This window comes from Portunus trituberculatus, chromosome 48, assembly GCF_017591435.1.
Source record: "Portunus trituberculatus isolate SZX2019 chromosome 48, ASM1759143v1, whole genome shotgun sequence".
NCBI classification, from domain to species: domain Eukaryota; kingdom Metazoa; phylum Arthropoda; class Malacostraca; order Decapoda; family Portunidae; genus Portunus; species Portunus trituberculatus.
The window spans coordinates 10,842,320-10,863,840 of NC_059302.1; the positions used below are offsets into that span (position 1 = coordinate 10,842,320).

A 21,521-nucleotide genomic window follows, 5' to 3' on the forward strand; every position below is an offset into this window, starting at 1 on the left:
GGTTCACACAACGAAATTTCGCTATAACGAAGGTTTCATTTTACTACCATCTGCTCGTTTAACGATCACCAAACTCGCTTTAACGAAGTTTTATCCAGGTAATTTTTTTTCCAAATTTGAAAGCCCCACTGTATCATGCAAGCTGACAGGCTTTTGAATACATCAGGAGCTGCTGCTACTAAGGCCTGCCTCAGGAGAAATCCTGAGACACCTGTAGAATAAAGATCAAGATCAAGCCTCTCGTGGACAACACAGGCTGTGCCGATACAAAGGTCTGACTCAGAAGAAATTCGTGTCATCTGTAGCATCAAGATCAAGATCAAGATCACACACACCACTCACTGCCCTGTCAAAACATAACAGCGTCACCAGCAGCTCATCTTCCTTAGTTCAACTTACCACCAAAACACCCTGCAATGTGGCCTAACGTTCCTAAGAAGACCAGGAAGTGTCTTACTCGAAGTGAAGCTGGGTATTATTCACAGACAAGAGAAAGGCCAGAAAACTAATAACATTACTTTCCACCATGGCTTGACTCCATCTACTGTCTACTATTTTCAAGTCAAGAGACTCTATTAAGAAGGCTAGTGAGACCTCATCTTCCTTGCAAGCTAAAAGAACCACCAGAACTCGTGACTCTACAATGGATAAAATGGAAAGCCTTGTGGAAATGTGGTACATAAGTTTTGTATGCAGTACCATGATGCGCACTTTGTTTACATTCCACAGGTTGCCAGTTAGTGTATTTCCCGTTTCACTCCCTTCCTTCATAAAGTTAAGATCATCAACATTATAAAGTTACGTACATACATACATTAGTGTACATTATAATGGCTTAAATTTAACTACCTAAATGTTTAACTTCATAATTTTTACTTTCATTAAACCTTTTACTGTACTATGATGCACTCTCACTTTGCTTACTCTCAATGGAAGTTCAAATCAGGGGTTAAACTTGTTATAATCGGTTTGCTTAACGAAGTTTCGCTTAACGAAGTGTTTTTTAGGAACATAACCCCTTCGTTAAACTGGGGTTGCCTGTATGTTACGGGTGAGCCGTAACATTATGCATTATTAAACAATCCTTTCTTGGGGGCAAGGTTTGTAAAAAGCTAATAGAAATGTTTTGTGAACATAAATGCGAGAATGTGAGAGAATTTGTACGTAGCTTCTCTAACTTCCAATGACTCATATGACATCATAAAAGTAGTGGTACACCGGTGGCCCAATATGCTGCCAAACGTAATATATATATATATATATATATATATATATATATATATATATATATATATATATATATATATATATATATATATATATATATATATATATATATATATATATATATATATATATATATATATATATATATATATATATATATATATACAGGCAACCCCTTTAACTAAGGTTCACACAACGAAATTTTGCTACAACGAAGGTTTCGTTTTACTACCATATGCTCATTTAACGAACACCAAACTCGCTTTAATGAAGTTTTATCCAGGTAATTTTTTTCCAAATTTGAAAGCCCCACCGTATCATGCAAGCTGACAGGCTTTTGAATACACCAGGAGCTGCTGGTACTAAGGCCTATCTCAGGAGAAATCCTGAGACACCTGTAGAATAAAGATCAAGATCAAGCCTCTCGTGGACAACACAGGCGCTACCGATACAAAGGCCTGACTCAGAAGAAATTCTGCATCACCTGTAGCATCAAGATCAAGATCATGCACACCACTCACTCCCCAGTCAAAACATAACAGCGTCACCAGCAGCTCATCTTCCCTAGTTCAATTTACCACCAAAACGCTCTGCAATGTGGCCTAACGTTCCTAAGAAGACCAGGAAGTGTCTTACTCTTGAAGTGAAGCTGGGTATTATTCACAGACAAGAGAGAGGCCAGAAAACTAATAACATTGCTTGCCACCATCTTGACTCCATCAGCAAGTCAGCAGACTCTATTAAGAAGGCTGGTGAGACCGCATCTTCCTTGAAAGCTAAAAGAACCACCTGAACTCGAGACTCTACAATGGATAAAATGGAAAGCCTTGTGGAAATGTGGTACATAAGTTTTGTATGCGGTACCATGATGCGCACTTTGTTTACATTCCACAGGTTGCTGGTTAGTGTATTTCCCGTTTCACTCTTCCTCCCTTCATAAAGTTAAGATCATCAACATTATAAAGTTACGTACATACATACATTAGTGTACATTATAATGACTTAAATTGTTACCTAAATGTTTAACTTCATAATTTTACTTTCATTAAACCTTTTACTGTACTATGATGCACTCTCGCTTTGCTTACTCTCAATGGAAGTTCAAATCAGGGGTTAAACTTGTTATAATCGGTTCGCTTAACTAAGTTTCGCTGAACAAGTGTTTTTAGGAACGTAACCCTTCATTGCGGGGTTGCCTGTATATATATATATATATATATATATATATATATATATATATATATATATATATATATATATATATATATATATTTTTTTTTTTTTTTTTTTTACCCATGTGGTATGTTGGGGACCAACCCAGAATGCATCCCCCTTATTTCCATTATTTCCTATGGGAAAATGACGTCCGCTTAATTTTTTCTCTCTCGAACAGCTTTGACACCCCCTATCCTGTTCGCTAAGCGGAGTATTACTGTACTAGGTCAGGCAACAATGGTTCTTCTTCCCCCCTGTACCTTGTTGACTCCTCCACCCACTGATCCATTACATTAATCACAGTCAACTGTAACACTTCCTCACTCCACTGCCCAGCATTATCCATTACTTCCATCTCTTTCCAGTTTACCTTTTTGCAGTTAAAGTCTCCAACTAAAGGTATTCTTCTATCTCTTCTTCACATGTTATCTAGGCACTTAATCACATCTCTGCATATCTTTATGTTCTTCAGTTCCCCATGTATTAGTCTTAGGTGGCACATATGTAATTATAATTTTTCTCTTCTTCAATTACTCTGTTTTGATTGTTACTCCCATTACTTCCACTTTGTCCTTTCCATATTGCACATCCTCCACACATATATTATCACAAACCATTATTAGCACTCCTCTTCCCCCTTTATCCTTCCTGTCTCTCCTCCAGCTATTATATCCTTCCTCTTTAAAGTTAACATGGATCTGCTCTATTAATTTTGTTTCAGCGATGCACATTACATCCAGCTTTTTTTCTTTCAAATAATCCCTAACCTCCAACATGCTTGATAACAACCCATCTATATTAATATAAGTCACTCTTCATTTCTTGCCTCCTCCAAGACCTCCTCTCTCTTTTGTAGGTACCACTTCTTTAATCTCGTATCCAGAACTCTCCAGTAAAAATTCTTCTTCTCTGTGTGTCTGTCCTTTTCTCGTTTTTTTCCTTAGCTTCATTCTTACCTTTTTCTCCTTTTCCCTCTCCTTTAGGTTCATATCTCTTTTTATCCATATATCCTTGTGTTCAGTATCATTGGCCAGCTTCCCTTTCCTAGCCATAATTTCCTGTACTGCCACTTGGGATCTCATTCTCACTTTCGTTGGTCTCCTACCCCCTTCACTGTATCATCCTAGCCTGATCACTTCCTCCACCTCCTGGTCTAGTCCATGTGTGCTGTCTTGAACTTGTTTGATAACAGTTTTGGCCAATTCTCTCCATGTTCTCTCATGAATTTATTTGGATTTTTCTTTTTCTTCATCCCCAAAATCATGAAGCTTTTTCTCTTATCCACTGTATCCTGCACCAGGTCTTCTTTCTCTTTAATTACTTGAATTACAACGACTTTCATGTTTTCCTGAATTTGTCTCTTTATATTCTCTGAAAATTTTACTTTTTCCTCTTCCTGTTCCTGCTTCCATTTATTTTGTAGTTCCTTCAGCTTGTTTTCACCTAATCCACCTTTTACCCTGTCCACAATCCCATCTTGTATTTTGACCTGTAAGCTCCTTAAGGAGTTTTCGTAGTCTTGGTATGTGGCTTTTAATATGTCATTTTGTTTCTTTATTTCTTGTATCTCTTCTTTTAATCCCTGATTGATTGCACTGATCTTCACAAATTCTACCAATCTCAATTTCATCTCTGTGTTTTCTGTTGTCAATTTGTCCTGTTTGTCCATTAGATTTGACATCACTTCCTTCATGTACCTTAACTCCCTATCTATGTTGATCGACCTTCTCATACTACCTCTTTCGTCCCTGAATCCAGAAATATCCTTGATAATAATATCCTCAGTTAGTTTCCTTACTCCAACAGGAGTTTCAATGTACCGTTGGTTTTCACACGATGGTGTATGTTTTGATTCTGTCATACGTCTGGCAGCACTACTCTGTTCCATCTCTCTTGTTATTGTTTCAATATATACGATCCAAAACTTATTTAATATGGAGACAGGAGAACCTGTGGCCCCCTAGCCCCCCTGTCTAGGCTAGTCTCCACCTCCTGTTGTAGCTTTTCCCTGTGAGCTGCTGAGATATGTCCAGTTGGCACGCAGTAATTCACCACGGTCAGCTGCTGGTCACCCATCCAGTCTTCCCCATTATGGATGCACACACTCCACACACCAGGAAAGTGAGGCCACAATCCCTCGAGTTACATCCCGTACCTATTTACTGCTAGGTGAACAGGGGCTACACATTAAGAGGCTTGCCCATTTGCCTCACCACTTCCCGAGACTCGAACCCAGGCCATCTCAATTGTGAGTCTAACCACTACACTACGTGGTGTATTTACCTACAGTCAACCCTCGGCTATCACGACTTCAGCTATTGCGTTTTATTGCTATCACACACCCATGAAAAGCTGCTAAAATTTCATTATCGCGCGCCCAGTCATGACGTCATGGGATATCTGAGCGCTCATTGGCCAAAACCGCGTCCTCCCCACTAGACAGTGATAGCCAGATTCTACCATTTTTTGTGCTCACAATGGCCACCAACCCTCCATGCCGTCCTACCATCGCCGAACATAAACCAATGAGACAAGACAGAACCCTAGCTGTGAAACGTTGTTTATGAATGCGCCCAGCCATTTTGGTCATGACGTCATGGGATATCTGAGCTGATGTAATTTTTTTTATGTTATAACCTTGACATGTTTTAATTGGTACTAATGGATTATACAGTAATTAAAAAAAAGGTAAAAATAAGGGATATTAGGAGTAAGATTTGTGGTTGCGGCACCAATAACAATTTTCACCATTTGTTATTCAATTCGGCTATCGCGTTTTCGGCTATGGCACGGCTATTTCTGGCCCAATTGGGCGCGATAGCCGAGGGTTACGTGTAGTTGTATTTACCTAGTTCTAGTTTTACAGGGCCTGGGCTTTATGCTCATGTGGCCCTGTCTCCATATCTACACTTATCCAATTTTTCTTTAAAACTATGCACACTCGTTGCTGACACCACTTCCTCACTCAAAGTGTTCCAAGTCTCAACACATCTTTGCGGGAAGCTATATTTTTTAACATCTCTCAGACACCTTCCCTTCCTCAATTTCTTACTATGCGATCTTGTGCTTCTAATGTCATATTCTTCTCTCAGTATTAGTTTCTCATTATCCACTTGATCCATTCCGTTAATCAATTTATAAACTTGTATCAGATCCCCTCTCTCTTCTCTGTTCCAGGGTTGGTAGATCCATAGCTTTTAGTCTCTCCTCATATGTCATCCCTTTAACTTTTGGAACCATTCTTGTAGCCATTTTTTGTAGTCTCTCCAATTTCCTTATGTGTTTCTTTTTATGGGGGATCTACACAACTCCTGCATATTCCAATCTGGGTTTTATTATTTCTTCATCATTTCTTTGACCATGTAGTGAAAAGCTAATCCAGTATTCCTTAACAAATTATATGTCTCTGAAAATTCTATCAATATGGCTTACCGGTTGATTGTTTTCTTCCATTGTCACTCCCAAGTCCTTTTCCTTTTTTACTTTTTCTAGTTCTACTCTATCTCCCATCTTATAGATTCCCACTGGTCGTCTTTCACCTTTTCCCATTTCCATGACATGGCTTTTGTCCACATGAATTCCATCTCCCATTTTTTACTCCTTTTCCAGATCTTGTTTAAGTCTTCCTGCAGTATTTCACAATCCTCTTTTTGTTTTATGACTCTGCACAGTTTCGCATTGTCCACAAACAGATTTATGTAGCTGTTCACTCCCTCTGGCATGTCGTTTATATATATGAGAAAAAGTATTGGCGCCAATACTGACCCTGTGGCACTCCGCTGTCTACTGCTCTTTAATTACCGTCCTTATTTCTCTCCCCCTCAAGTAATTTTCCATCCATCTCAATGTGCTTCCTTTTAAGCCACATTTCTCCTCCAACTTCCACAATAATCTTTCATGTGGCACTTTATCAAATGCCTTTTTAAATCTAAATAAATACAGTCAATCCATCCCTCTCTCTCTTGTACTTTATCAACTATTCTAGAATAGAAGCTCAATAAATTTGTTACACATGACCGACCTTTTCTAAAACCAAATTGGCTATTTGATAATAATTTGTTGTCTACAAGAAACTCAATCCATTGTTTCTTTATTACTCTTTTACACATCTTGCATATTACACTAGTTAATGATACTGGTCTGTAATTTAAAGGTTCTTCCTTCCTTCCTTTCTTATATATATGGGAACCACCTCAGCTCTTTTCCATTCTACTGGTACTGTTCCATTTTCTATTGAGCATTTTATGATGTATATAGGACTTGCTAGTTCTTCTCTACATTCTTTTAATATTCTGCCTGAGACTTCATCTGGTCCCATTGCCTTCTCTTCATCTAATTCCATCATCAACTCTTTTTATTTCAAGCTTGGTTACTTTAATCTCTTTCATATGGACAGTCTCTCTATTACCCTGTGGTCTTTCGAATTTGGATTCCTTAGTAAAAACCTGAATTTTTTTTTTTTTTTTTTTTTTTTTTTTTTTTTTTGCCAGCAGCCAAAAAAGAAAGTTAGAAAAAAGCCCACTTGAGCGTTGGCTGTCCAAAGAGTACAAAAAGTGCCAAAACCGTCAACCAGAATTAGGTTAGCAAATGCCTCGATACCTCCCTCGTGAAAGAAGACAAGTTGTAGGAATTCAGAAATACAGATACAGAGAGTTCCAGAGTTTACCAGGGAAAGGGATGAATGATTGAGTGTACTGGTTAACTCTTGCATTAGAGAGTTGGACAGAATAGGGATGAGAGGAAGAAGAAAGCCTTGTGCAGCATGGCCGCAGGAGGAGGGAAGACATGCAGTTAGCAAGATCAGTAGAACAGTTACCATGAAAATAGCGATAAAATATAGAAAGGATGCAACATTTCGGAGGTGAGAGACTGAAGACAGTTAGTCAGAGGAGGGAGTTGATGAGACGAAGAGCTTTCGATTCCACCCTATCAAGCAAAGCTGTGTGACTGGAACCACCCCAAACATGCGAAGAGTACTCCATACAGGGACGGATAAGGCCCTTATACAGAGTAAGCAGTTGGAGGGCGAGAAAAACTGGCAAGACGCCTCAGAACACCTAATTTCATAGAAGCTGTTTTAGCAAGAGATGAGATGTGAAGTTTCCAGTTAAGATTATGAGCAAAGGACAGACCGAGGATATTCATTGTGGAAGAGGGAGACAGTTGAGTGTCATTGAAGAAGAGGGTATAGTTGTCTGGAAGGTTGTGTCGAGTTGATAGATGGAGGAATTGAGTTTTAGAGGCATTGAAAACTACTAGATTTTCTCTGCCCCAATCAGAAATTTTAGAAAGATCGGAAGTCAGGCGTTCCGTGGCATCCCCGCATGATCCGTTAATTTCCTGAAGGGTTGGACGTCTCTGAAAGAACATGGAAAGATGTAGGGTGGTATCATCAGCGTAGGAGTGGATAGGGCAAGAAGTTTGGTTAAGAAGGTCATTAATGTATAATAGAAAGAGAGTGGGTGACAAGACAGAACCCTGAGGAACACCACTATTAATAGGTTTAGGAGAAGAAGAGTAGCCACCTACCACAGCAGCAATAGAGCGGTCGGAAAGGAAACATGAGATAAAGTTGCAGAGAGAAGGATAAAAGCCGTAAGAGGGCAGTTTTGAAATCAAAGCTTTATGCCAGACTATCAAAATCTTTTGATATGTCTAACGCAACAACAAAAGTTTCACCGAAATCTCTAAAAGAGGATGACCAAGACTCAGTAAGGAAAGCCAGAAGATCACCAGTAGAGCGACCTTGACGGAAGCCATACTGGCGATCAGACAGAAGATTGTGAAGTGACAGATGTTTGAGAATCTTCCTATTCAGGATAGATTAAAAAACTTTAGACAAGCAAGAGATTAAAGCTATAGGACGGTAGTTTGAGGGGTTAGAACGGTCACCCTTTTTAGGAACAGGATGAATGTAGGCGAACTTCCAGCAGTTCTGCCATACTTTTTGGGTCTTCCACCATCCTGTTCTCTCCTTTTAACCTTTCTAGTGTTCTTTTTGCCTTATTTTTTCATTTATGAATCTGTTTTGAAGTTTTCCCTATTTTCTGGATTTCTATTTCTCCTCCACCTTTTCCATGCTCCATCTCTTTTCTCCTTTGCCTTGGCACACCTTGTGTTAAACCAATCTTTCTTTCCTTCTTTAGGTCTATATTTCGGGACATATTCCCTGACTCCTGTTTTGTATATTTCCAAAAATAAGTTATACAGGCAACCCCCGCTTAACGAAGGGATTATGTTCCTAAAAAACCCTTCGTTTAAACTTCATTAAAAAACCGATTATAACAAGTTTAACCTCTGACTTGAACTTCCATTGAGAGTAAACAAAGCACGAGTGCATCATAGTACAGTGAAAGGTTTAATGAAAGTAAAAATTATGAAGTTAAACATTTAGGCAGTTTAATTTAAGTCATTATAATGTACACTAATGTATGTATGTACGTAACTTTATAATGTTGATCTTAAATTTATGAAGGAAGGGAGAGTGAAACAGGAAAGACACTAACTGGCAACCTGTGGAATGTAAACAAAGGGTACATCATTGTATCACATACAAAAGTTATGTACCACATTTCCACAAGGCTTTCCATTTTATCCTTTGTAGAGTTACGAGTTCAGGTGGTTCTATTAGCTTGCAAAGAACATACTGTCTCACCAGCCTTCTTAATAGAGTCTGCTGACTTGAAAATAGTAGAGACAGTAGATGGAGTCAAGATGGGGGCGAGCAATGCTATTGATTTTCTCACCTCTCTCGTGTCTGTGAATAGGATCCAGCTTCACTTTGAGAGTAAGAGACTTCCTGGCTTTCTTAGCAACGCTAGGCGACATTGCAGGGCATTTTGGTGGTAAGTTGAGTGAGGGAAGACGAGCTGCTGCTGATGCTATTATTGTTTTGAACTAGGGGAGTGAGTGGTGCGCGTGTTGTCCACGAGAGGCGCTGGTGTATTCAAAAGCCTGTCGGCTTGCGTGATACAGCGGTGCTTTCAAATTTGGAAAAAATTACCTGGATAAAACTTCGTTAAAGTGAGTTTGGTGTTCGTTAAACGAGCAGATGGTAGTAAGATGAAACCTTTGTTGTAGCGAAATTTCGTTGTGTGAACCTTCGTTAGGGGGGGTTGCCTGTACTTCTCTTGCACTGTCTCTGAGTTTTCCATCTCCTCCCTGTTTGTTTTTAAATAGTTCTTGAGGTTCTCAATATCAGCCTTTCTGTAATTTAATCGGTCTCCTTTGTATGAATCGTCTCTATCTTCCTTTCACTCTTCTATTTCCATTTCTAATATAACATGGTCACTCTTTTCCAATGGGCACTTATATCTTATATAATTTTTCATTTGTATACCTCTTGTAAAAACTAGGTCCAATCTCGCCGGCTCATCGTTTCCTCTGAATCGTGTGTTTTCCTTTACTCTTTGGACCATCATATTATCTATCAATTGATTCAGAAATCTATCTTCCCCTATACCACTTTCATAATTTTCCCAGTCCACCTCCTTACAGTTGAAATCTCCTACTAATATCACTTTTCTCCTTTATTTAATGATTCTTTATTTAATGATTATTGTGCCATCCATCACATCTTTATATTCTTGATTGGCCCATGAATTTGTTTTTGGTGGCACATATGTTCCAATGATTGTTAACTCCTTTTTATTAATATGTATCTTAATGTACAGTATTTCTGATTTTCCTTCCCCAAACTCCACTTGATCTACCACCATCTCTTTCCTTAACATCATCATGACTCCTCTTCTTTTACCCACTATGTCTCTCTTCCATATATTATATCTTTTATCTATGTCTATTTTTATTGCCTCATTTAACCTTGTTTACACCAAGGATACAATATCTGGTTCTTCTTTCTTTATGTAATCTCTTAATTCTAATTTACTTGATAAAATCCCATCTATGTTTGTATACATCATTTTTAATCTCTTGTTCTTATAATTTTTAGTTAAACTTGCTCCATTTTTTTGTCTTCCTTCTCTTTTATATACCATTTCCTTATCCTGTCTCCTAGAATTCTCCAAAAAAATGCCTTCTTCTCCTCCTCTGACCTTTCATTATTTTTTTTTCCCTTGCTTCTGCCAGCAGTTCGTTGTGTCTCTTCCTTTCCTCCTCATTTCTGTTTTTCTTTATATATATATATATATATATATATATATATATATATATATATATATATATATATATATATATATATATATATATATATTTGCAACCTTCTGTTTCTCTGAGTTTTGTTGTTCTATATAGTATTTCTTTTATTGCTGCTTGTGATTGTAGTAGTATCTTAATTGGTCTCACTGATCCTTCTTGATAAGGTCCCATTCTGTGGATTTCTTCTACTTCCTCTTCTAACTTCTGTCTATCCTCGTAATTTAGATTTTTTAGTAGGTCTTTTACTAATTTCATTTCCTCTTTTTCCCTTCTTGGTGTATGTTTAACATTTTTTTTGTTTCAGGCTAAAAATAATTACACTTTTTTTTCTGCAATTTCTCTTACTAGATTTTCTTTTTCTAAAGGACTCCTATAATTTTGTTTGTCATATTCTCATCTCTTTCTTTTAACTGTTCTTGAAATATTTCCTGAAATGTTTCCTTGTCTTTCTTATCTTAGATTCTCCATGCCTGTAATCTTTTTTAATCACGTCTTGTACTCTTTCCTCTTCTTTGTTAACTAGATCTTTCAGCTCCTCTTTTTTTTTTCTCAGCTCTACCAAGTCCTTCTTCCATCAATTTCTTGTAGTTAGCTACTTCCTTTTTTTAATTCCTCATTTTCTGCCCTTAACCTAGCTTCGTTATCTTCCACTCTTTTTAGCCTTTCTTTCAATTTCTGGAGCTCTTTTTCCTGTTCTTCATTCTTTTTAATTCCCATACTTTCTTTTATCCATTTATCTAATTTACGTTCAATAGACAACACTATTAAATAGTGAAGTATTTGCCATATCAAAGCCTTCAAATGCCCTTTCACATTCACCAACATAATCATCATCATCTTTCATTCTTTCCCGTGTCTCATACCTGCATTTAGATGGAATCTCTTCCTTACTAATGATTCTCTAACACTGTATTCATGAAAATGAGTCTATACTACTCGCCTAGGCCACTGCAAACCCAAAACAACAGGTAATGGAGATCAACTGATTTTCGGAGTGACGGCACTGTGTCCTTCCTCGACCGCGTCTTGTCTCTGTATTTAACTAGTTGTATTTAGCTAGTTGTAGTTTTACAAGGCCTGGGCTTTATGCTCGTGTGGCCCCATCTCCATATCTAAGCTTATCCAATTTTTCTTTAAAACTATGCACACTCGTTGCTGCCACCACTTCTCCACTCAAACTGTTCCACGTCTCAACACATCTTTGTGGGAAACTATATTTTTTAACATCTCTCAAACATCTTCCCTTTCTTAGCTTTTTACTATGCGATCTTGTGCTTCGAATGTCATATTCTTCTCTCAGGATCAGTTTCTCATTATCCACTTGGTCCATTCCGTTGATCAATTTATAAACTTGTATCAGATCCCCTTTCTCCCTTCTCTGTTCCAGGGTTGGTAGATCCATAGGCTTTAGTCTCTCCTCATGTCATCCCTTCAAATTCTGGAACCATTCTTGTAGCCATTTTTTGTAGTCTCTCCAACTTCTTTATGTGTTTCTTTTTATGAGGGGTCCACACTACTCCTGCATATTCCAATCTGGGTCTTATTATAGTACTTATCAATTTCTTCATCATTTCTTTGTCCATGTAGTGAAATGCTAATCTAATATTCCTTAGCAAATTATATGTCTCTGAAAATTCTATCAATATGGCTTACCAGTTGATTGTTTTCTTCCATCGTCACTCCTAAGTCCTTTTCCTATTTTTATTTTCTCCAGTTCTACTCCATCTCCCATCTTATAGATTCCCAGGGGTCGTCTTTCACTCTTTCCCATTCCATGACATGGCTTTTGTCCACATTGAATTCCATTTCCCACTTTTTACTCCATTCCCAGATCTTATTTAGGTCTTCCTGCAGTATTTCACAATCCTCTTTTTTGCTCTATAACTGCACAGTTTCATATTGTCTGCAAACAGATTTATGTAGCTGTTCACTCCTTCTGGCATGTTGTTTATATATATGAGGAAAAGTATTGGCGCTAATACTGACCCTTGCAGCACTCCGCTTTCTACTGTTCTTCACTTGGACTTATATCTTTAACTACCATCCTTATTTCTCTCCCCTCAGATAATTTTCCATCCATCTCAATGTGCTTCCTTTTAAGCCACCCTTCTCCTCTAACTTCCACAGTAATCTTGCATGTGGCACTTTATCAAACGCCTTTTTTAAATCCAAATAAATACAGTCAATCCATCCTCTCTCTCTTGTACTCTATCTACTATTCTAGAGTAGAAACTCAGTAAATTAGTTACACACGACCATATTTTTCTAAAACCAAATTGGCTATTTGATATTAACTTGTTGTCTTCAAGGAACTCGATCCATTGTTTCTTTATTATTCTTTCACACATCTTGCATATTACACTAGTTAGTAATACCAGTCTGTAATTTAAAGGTTCTTCCTTCCTTCCGTTCTTATATATGGGAACCACTTCAGCTGTTTTCCATTCTACTGGTACTGTTCCATTTCCTATTGAGCATTTTATGATGTATATAGGACTTGCTAGTTCTTCCCTGCATTCTTTCAGTATTCTGCCTGAGACTTCATCCGGTCCCATTGCCTTCCCTTCATCCAATTCCTTCATTAACTCTTTTATTTCAAACTTGGTTACTTTAACCTCTTTCATATAGACGGTCTCTATTACCCTGTGGCCTTTCAAATTTGGATTCCTTAGTAAAGACCTCCTGGAATTTATTATTTGATAGTTCTGCCATACTTTTTGGGTCTTTCACCATCCCGTTCCCTCCTTTTAACCTTTCTATTGTTTCTTTTTGACTAATTTTTCCATTTGTGAATCTGTAGAACAATTTCGGTTGCTCCTTACATTTTTCAACAATGTCATTTTCATAGTTCCTTTCCTCATCCTTCCTCACCTTAACATATTCATTTCTCGCTGCCTTGAAGTTTTCCTTTACTGGATTTCTATTTCTCCTCCACCTTTTCCATGCTCCATCTCTTTTCTCCTTTGCCCTAGCACACCTTGCGTTAAACCAATCTTTCTCTCCTTCTTCTTTAGGTCTATATTTCAGGACATATTCCCTGACTTCTGTTTTCTATATTTCCAAAAATAAGTTATACTTCTCTTGCACTGTCTCTGAGTTTTCCATCTCCTCCCAGTTAACGTATTTGAAGTAGTTCTTGAGATTCCCAATATCAGCCTTTCTGTAATTTAATTGATCTCCTTTGTATGAATCGTCTCTATCTTCCTTTCCCTCTTCTATATCCATTTCTAATATTACATGGTCACTCTTTCCCAATGGGTACTTATATCTTATATCATTGTTCATTTGTATACCCCTTGTAAAAACTAGTTCCAATCTTGCCGGCTCGTCGTTTCCTCTGAATCTTGTGTTTTCCTTTACTCTTTGGTCCATCATATTATCTATCATTAGGTTCAGGAATCTTTCTTCGCAGGCTTCTTCCCCCATACCACTTTCATAATTTTTCCAGTCCACTTCTTTACAGTTGAAATCTCTTACTAATATCACTTTTCTCCTTTCTTTAATGATTCTCATTAGACTCCTTATTGTGTCATCTATCACGTCTTTATATTCTTGATTGGTCCATGAATTTGTTTTTGGTGGCACATATGTTACAATAATTGTTAACTCTTTTTTATTAATATGCATCTTAACATACAATACTTCTGCTTTTCTTTCCCTACATTCCACTTGGTTTATCACCATCTCCTTCCTTAACATTATCATGACTCCTCTTCCTGTGTGTGTGTGTGTGTGTGTGTGTGTGTGTGTGTGTGTGTGTGTGTGTACCTAGTTGTATTTACCTAGTTGTAGTTTTATAGGGCCTGGGCTTTATGCTCGTGTGGCCCCGTCTCATGTGTGTGTGTGTGTGTGTGTGTTTACCTAGTTTTACCTAGTTGTAGTTTTACAGGACCTGGGCTTTATGCTCGTGTGGCCCCGTCTCCATATCTACACTTATCCAATCTTACTTTAAAAGTGTGCACACTTGTTGCAGACACTACTTCTTCATCTAAACTGTTCCACGTCTCAATACATCTCTGCGGGAAACTATATTTTTTAATATCTCTCAGACATCTTCCCTTTCTCAGCTTTTTACTATGCGATCTTGTGCTTCGGATGTCATATTCTTCTCTCAAGATCAGTTTCTCATTATCCAATTGGTCCATTCCGTTGATCAATTTATAGATTTGTATCAGGTCTCCTCTCTCTCTTCTCTGTTCCAAGGTTGGTAGATCCATAGCCTTTAGTCTCTCCACATATGTCATCCCTTCAAGTTCTGGGACCATTCTTGTATCCATTTTTTGTAGCCTCTCCAATTTCCTCATGTGTTTCTTTTTATGAGGGGTCCACACTACTCCTGCATATTCCAATCTGGGTCTTATTATAGTATTAATCAATTTCTTCATCATTTCTTTGTCCATGTAGTGAAATGCTACTCCAATATTCCTCAGCAAATTATATGTTTCTCTAAAAATTCTATCAATATGGCTTACTGGTTGATTGTTTTCTTCCATCGTCACTCCTAAGTCCTTTTCCTTTTTGACTTTCTCCAGTTCTACTCCATCTCCCATCTTATAGATTCCCACAGGTCGTCTTTCACTCTTTCCCATTTCCATGACATGGCTTTTGTTCACATTGAATTCCATTTCCCACTTCTTACTCCATTCCCAGATCTTATTTAGGTCTTCTTGCAGTATTTCACAATCCTCCTTTTGCTTTATAACTCTGCACAGTTTCGTATCATCCATAAACAAATTTATGTAGCTGTTCACTCCTTCTGGCATGTCGTTAATATAAATGAGGAAAAGTACTGGTGCCAATACTGACCCCTGTGGCACTCCGCTTTCTACTGCTCTCCACTTGGACTTCATATCTTTAACTACCATCCTTATTTCTCTCCCCCTCAAATCATTTTCTATCCATCTCAATGTGCTTCCTTTTAAGCCACCCTTCTCCTCTAACTTCCACAGTAATCTTGCATGTGGCACTTTGTCAAACGCCTTTTTTAAATCCAAATAGATGCAGTCAACCCATCCCTCTCTCTCTTGTACTTTATCAACTCTTCTAGAATAGAAACTCAATAAATTAGTTACACAAGACCGTCCTTTTCTAAAACCAAATTGGCTATTTGATATTAATTTGTTGTCTTCAAGGAACTCAATCCATTGTTTCTTTATTATTCTTTCACACATCTTGCATATTACACTAGTTAGTGATACCGGTCTGTAATTTAAAGGTTCTTCTTTCCTTCCGTTCTTATATATGGGAACCACCTCAGCTCTTTTCCATTCTACTGGCACTGTTCCATTTTCTATTGAGCATTTTATGATTTTGTATATAGGACTTGCTAGTTCTTCCCTACATTCTTTCAGTATTCTGCCTGAGACTTCATCCGGTCCCATTGCCTTCTCTTCATCCAGTTCCTTCATTAACTCTTTTATTTCAAGCTTGGTTACTTTAATCTCTTTCATATAGATTGTCTCTCTATTACCCTGTGGCCTCTCCAATTTGGATTCTTTAGTAAAGACCTCCTGGAATTTTTATTTAATAGTTCTGCCATACTTTTGGGTCTTCCACCATCCCGTTCTCTCCTTTTAACCTTTCTATTGTTTCTTTTTGCCTAATTTTTCCATTTATGAATCTATAGAACAATTTTGGTTGCTCCTTACATTTTTCGACAATATCTTTTCAAGTTCTTTTCCTCTTCCTTCCTCACCTTAACATATTCATTTCTCACTGCCTTGAAGTTTTCCTTGTTTGTTGGATTCCTATTTCTCCTCCACCTTTTCCATGCTCCATCTCTTTTCTCCTTTGCCCTAGCACACCTTGCATTAAACCAATCTTTCTTTCCTTCTTTTGGTCTATATTTTGGGACATATTCCCTGACTCCTGTTTTGTATATTTCCAAAAATAAGTTATATTTGTCTTGCATTGTCTCTGAGTTTTCCATCTCCTCCCAGTCTACGTTTTTAAAATAGTTCTTGAGATTCTCAATATCAGCCTTTCTGTAATTTAATCGGTCTCCTTTGTATGAATCGTCTCTATCTTCCTTTCCTTCTTCTATATCTATTTCTAATATTGCATGGTCACTCTTTCCCAATGGGCACTTATATCTTATATCGTCATTCATTTGTATACCCCTTGTAAAAACTAGGTCCAATCTCGCTCGTCGTTTCCTCTGAATCTTGTGCATTCCTTTACTCTCTGGTCCATCATATTGTCTATCATTAGGTTCAAGAATCTTTCTCCCAGGCTTCTTCCCCCATACCACTTTCATAATTTTCCCAGTCCACTTCTTTACAGTTGAAATCTCCTACTAATATCACTTTTCTCCTTTCTTTAACGATTCTCATTAGACTCCTTATTGTGTCATCTATCATGTCTTTATATTCTTGATTGGTCCATGAATTTGTTTTTGGTGGCACATATGTTACAATGATTGTTATCTCTTTTTTATTAATATGCATCTTAATATACAATACTTCTGCTTTTCCTTCCCCACATTCCACTTGGTTGATCACTATCTCCTTCCTTAACATTATCATGACTCCTCCTCCTTTACCCACTCTGTCTCTTCTCCATACATTATACCTATTATCCAAATCTATTATGATTGCCTCATTTAGTTTTGTTTCAGCCAGGCATACAATATCTGGATTTTCTTTCCTTATGTAATCTCTTAATTCTAATTTACTTGATAAAACCCCGTCTATGTTCGTATACATCATTTTTAGTCTTTTGCCTTTATCATTATTAGTTAAACTTGTTCCACTTTTTTCTCTTCCTTCTCGTTTATATACCATTTCCTTATCCTGTCTCCTAGAATTCTCCAAAAATGCCTTCTTCTCCTCTTCTGACCTTTCATTATTCTTTTCCTTACTGCTGCTGCCAGTTCATTGTATCTCTTCCTTTCTTCCTCATTTCTATTTTTCTTTATATAGATATCCTTGCAGCCTTCTGTTTCTCTAAGTTTTGTTGTTCTATATAATATTTCTTCTGTTGCTGCTTGTGATTTTAGTAGTATTTTAATTGGTCTCGTTTTTCCTTCTTGATATGGTCCCATTCTGTTTATTTCTTCTACTTCCTCTTCCAAGTTCTGCCTATCTTCGTCATTAAGATTCTGCAGTAGGTCTTTGACTGATTTCATTTCTTCTTTATCTCTTTTTGGTCTATATTTTATATTTTTTTCTTTTATTCCAAATACGACTACACTTTTTTTTTCTGCAATTTCTCTAACTAGATTTTCTTTTGTGTTGAGGACTCCTATCATTTTGTTTGTCATATTTTCTTCTTTTTCTTTAAGTTGTTCTTGAATCACCACCTGAAAATCAGCCTTATCTTTCTTATCTTGGACTCTCCATGCTTGTACTTCTTTTTTAATCACGTTCTGTACTCTTTCCTCTTCCTTGTTTACTAGATCTTTCAGCTTCTCTTTTTCTTTCTCGGCTTTACTGAGTCCTTCTTCCATCTGCTTCTTGTAGTTAGCTACTTCCTTTATTAGTTTTTCGTTTTCCGCTCTTAGCCTAGCTTCATTTTCTTCCACTTTTCTTATCCTTTCTCTCAGTCTTATAAACTCCATTTCCTGTTCTTTATTCTCTTTCATTTCCATCTTCTCCTTTATCAGTTTATCTAGTTTACATTCAATATTGAACACTCTCTTAAGTAGTGAAGTAGTCGTCGTCGAACCCTTGAATCGCGTTCTCCCTCACCAACATAGTCATCATCAGCCCCTTCTCTATTCTCATGTCTGCATTTGGATGGAATATCTTTTTCACTCATTATTCCTTAATAATGTGTGTGTGTGTGTGTGTGTGTGTTTCACAGTTATGGTCCAAAAACAACTGACTCATTCCTAAGGTAATTGAAAAGTTCATTTAGAAAGAGAGAGAGAGAGAGTTATATTTTTATATCAGAAATTAGATAAGTTGCCACTCATGGGGCTATATTGTCTATAAGCAACACTCATTTATTAAATATTTTGGCATGAAGTATTTAATGATATGAATAAGTGATTCAGGGAATGTTTGGCATTATGTAAGTCCGCTTCTATTGTGCTGCACTATTGTACACACCTCTAAGTAAACTGCCTCCTCAAGATTGCATTTTTCTTAAGCTGTCAATACGGGCTACACTCAATTTATTGTTATGTGATCATCTTCTCATCTGAAGTCTGTGGAAAATGAGCACATGTCAACCCAACATGACAAATCTACCCTCTTTGACCTCTAGTTCCATTACAGATTACACTCAGTTTGTTATTTAAAATCATTCAATTTTCTCCACATTCTGGTCATGTCTTCATCCTTGCTGTGTAGAAAAAGTTCATACCTGACTTCACAAATTTGCTGGCAGTGACCTGCGGTTCCATCACCTCCATGGGAAGAACGCTCGCATCCTCAATGGTGGACTGACAGCGCAGCGGCCCAACGCACATGGGGAGTTCAATGATGCAATAGTGATCAGCAACAGACAGCTGCATGAAGGCGAGATGTTTGAGGTGATGATTGACAAGATGGTGGACAGATGGTCAGGCTCTCTGGAGGCTGGTGAGTATACTGGTCCTTGGTGTAGTTGTTTCTATTTAATGTAATAAGACACTGGCCTAGGGAAACAAAATAATGAAAAAAAGGTCCACTGAGACAAAGAAAGGTCAAAAGAATCATCCAAAATTGAAGAGTGTGTTTCTGTGTACAATTGTTATCACCATTCTGAACATTTCTTGAGCTATTTATATTAACCATACAGTTTCGTGTTCTATCAGAAATAGAGGTCATGATAGCTTGTATTTTTTATTATTTTATTATTATTTTATACATTTTTTATCTACCCCTTAAAATTGGAAAAATAACAAATAGTTTCATATATACATAATTCACATTGCATGCATGGAAGTGTGGCTACTATACAATTTTATTTCTTATGATTTTTAGGATTTCTATCTTTTTCATAATTCACAATATTAGACTTAGGATGCAGAATTTTATATTTATATATTTTTTTGGTTTTATTCTGTTGCCTGCATACAGTCTCTACAATCCTATAATGTGTAATAAATAAGTACTACTATTTTTGGTGACTTTAAAGATGCATGGACATATAAGATGCACCTCACTTTGGGAAGGTTTAAGCTCTGAATATGAAGTGGAGTGTTTCACTGACATTTGAACCCCTTTCATATGTATTGAGGTCCACTTTAGATCCCAATATTTTACATCTAAAAGTTTTGATATTTGCCAGACCCTACCAACATTGGTACTTCTACCAATACTACTGTGAGATGTAAACAAATTTAGTGTAGCCAGTGACATTGTCAGACCCCAGAGGAGTAAAGTTTATTTATTTATTTTTTATTTTACTTTATTATTATTTTCTTTTTTATCATTATTCTACATATAATTCATGTAATATTTCAATACATTTTCAAAACATAAGGGTATGTGAAAATAAATTTACCTCAAGAAATAATGACATCATACCAAAGAAAGCAGTGAACCTTGTGCATGTTTCCAGGTTTGTTGTGTAATTGATCATGAGTTCGTTTTGGTACATGTATTGTAAGCATCATCACTTAGGTAATTTCTTATGGACTGGTGTTATTTTATGTGAATTACTAGTAAGTATGACCTGTTATACATTGTTACCTTGCAAAAAAGCTAAAAATGTTTTTGCTGTGTAAAAGTGATCTTCACTTACTTTACACAAGTGAAGATGTTTGGGTTTTGATTTAAGGTCTGCTGTTGCCATAGACTTACCATTAGCCATTGTCTCAAAGCTGAACCTTGACCTTATAAGATGCAGCGTAATTTTTTTGAGACTTTTCTTTTAACCTTTAACATAAGGTGATCATTTCGGGACGATTGTACCGTCGCGTGCGGAAAGGCAGGGATCATTTCAGGAATCATGATTTTTCTGCACTAAATGTTTGAATCTCTCCCCCTCACTATTTGTCCTGGGACAAGGGAAGGTATCTGGCATCTTTTCTTGCTCGCCTCCTCGAGCCTTGAGACATATGTTCCCTCACAATAGATCATCTTTTCCCATTTTGAGGCAACATCTGGCAATCCCTGTGACCCGAAGGGAGGAAACAGTACTCCGAGTGATGTTATGTCAGTGTTACTCGGTAGTGACATTGAGGACAGTGATGAAAATAAAAAAAATTTTATTGAGACAGAAGAAAGTGAAGACTCCAGTAGTGATTCTGATAGTGATCTGGGAGAGAGAGACCAACCCTCACAGCAACGTTCATAAATCTCCTCACGTACTCCACTCAAACAATGCGCTGGTGTGTGTCACCCATGGTTGCATTTACAGGACTGTGCTTGTCAGCCAAGTCACGTGAATCCCATTGCTAATAAAAGTTGCCAGATTCCAATTGTTATAGAAATCCACAATACAGGCAACCCCCGCTTAATGAAGGTTCACACAACGAAATTTCGCTACATCGAATGTTTTCTTTTACTACCATCTGCTTGTTTAACGAACACCAAACTTACTTTAACGAAATTTTATCCAAGAAATTTTTTCCAAGTTTGAAAGCCCTGCCGTATCACGCAAGCCGACAGGCTTTTGAATGCACCAGTGCCTCTCGTGGACAAAACATGCACCATACACTCCCCCTAGTTCAAAACAATAACAGCGTCAGCAGCAGCTCATCTTCCCTTGCTCAACATGCCACCAAAATGCCCTGCAATGTTGCCTAGTGTTGCTAAGAAGACCAGGAAGTCTCTTACTCTCGAAGTGAAGCTGGATATTATTCACAGACATGAGAGAGGCGAGTAAAATTGACTGCGCCACTAATGGACGGAAGCTGAACAGCGCTTCCCATACACTCTTCAAGTGTGCCTACAGACGCTATAGGCCTTACCATAAAAAAAAAAATAATAATAATAGCATTGCTTGCCACCATGGCTTAACTCCATCTACTGTCTCTACTATTTTCAAGT

The 21,521-nt window shown here is 37.4% G+C and overlaps 1 protein-coding gene across 1 annotated transcript in view; it reads left to right on the plus strand.

Moving 5' to 3' along the window:
* LOC123498815 (neuralized-like protein 4) overlaps positions 1-21,521 on the plus strand; it is a 127,262-nt gene that overhangs the window by 29,309 nt on the left and 76,432 nt on the right. Inside the window, exon 13 of the mRNA XM_045246245.1 lies at positions 18,931-19,124. Coding sequence (XP_045102180.1) covers positions 18,931-19,124 — 194 coding nt within the window. The remainder of the gene's footprint in view (positions 1-18,930; positions 19,125-21,521) is intronic.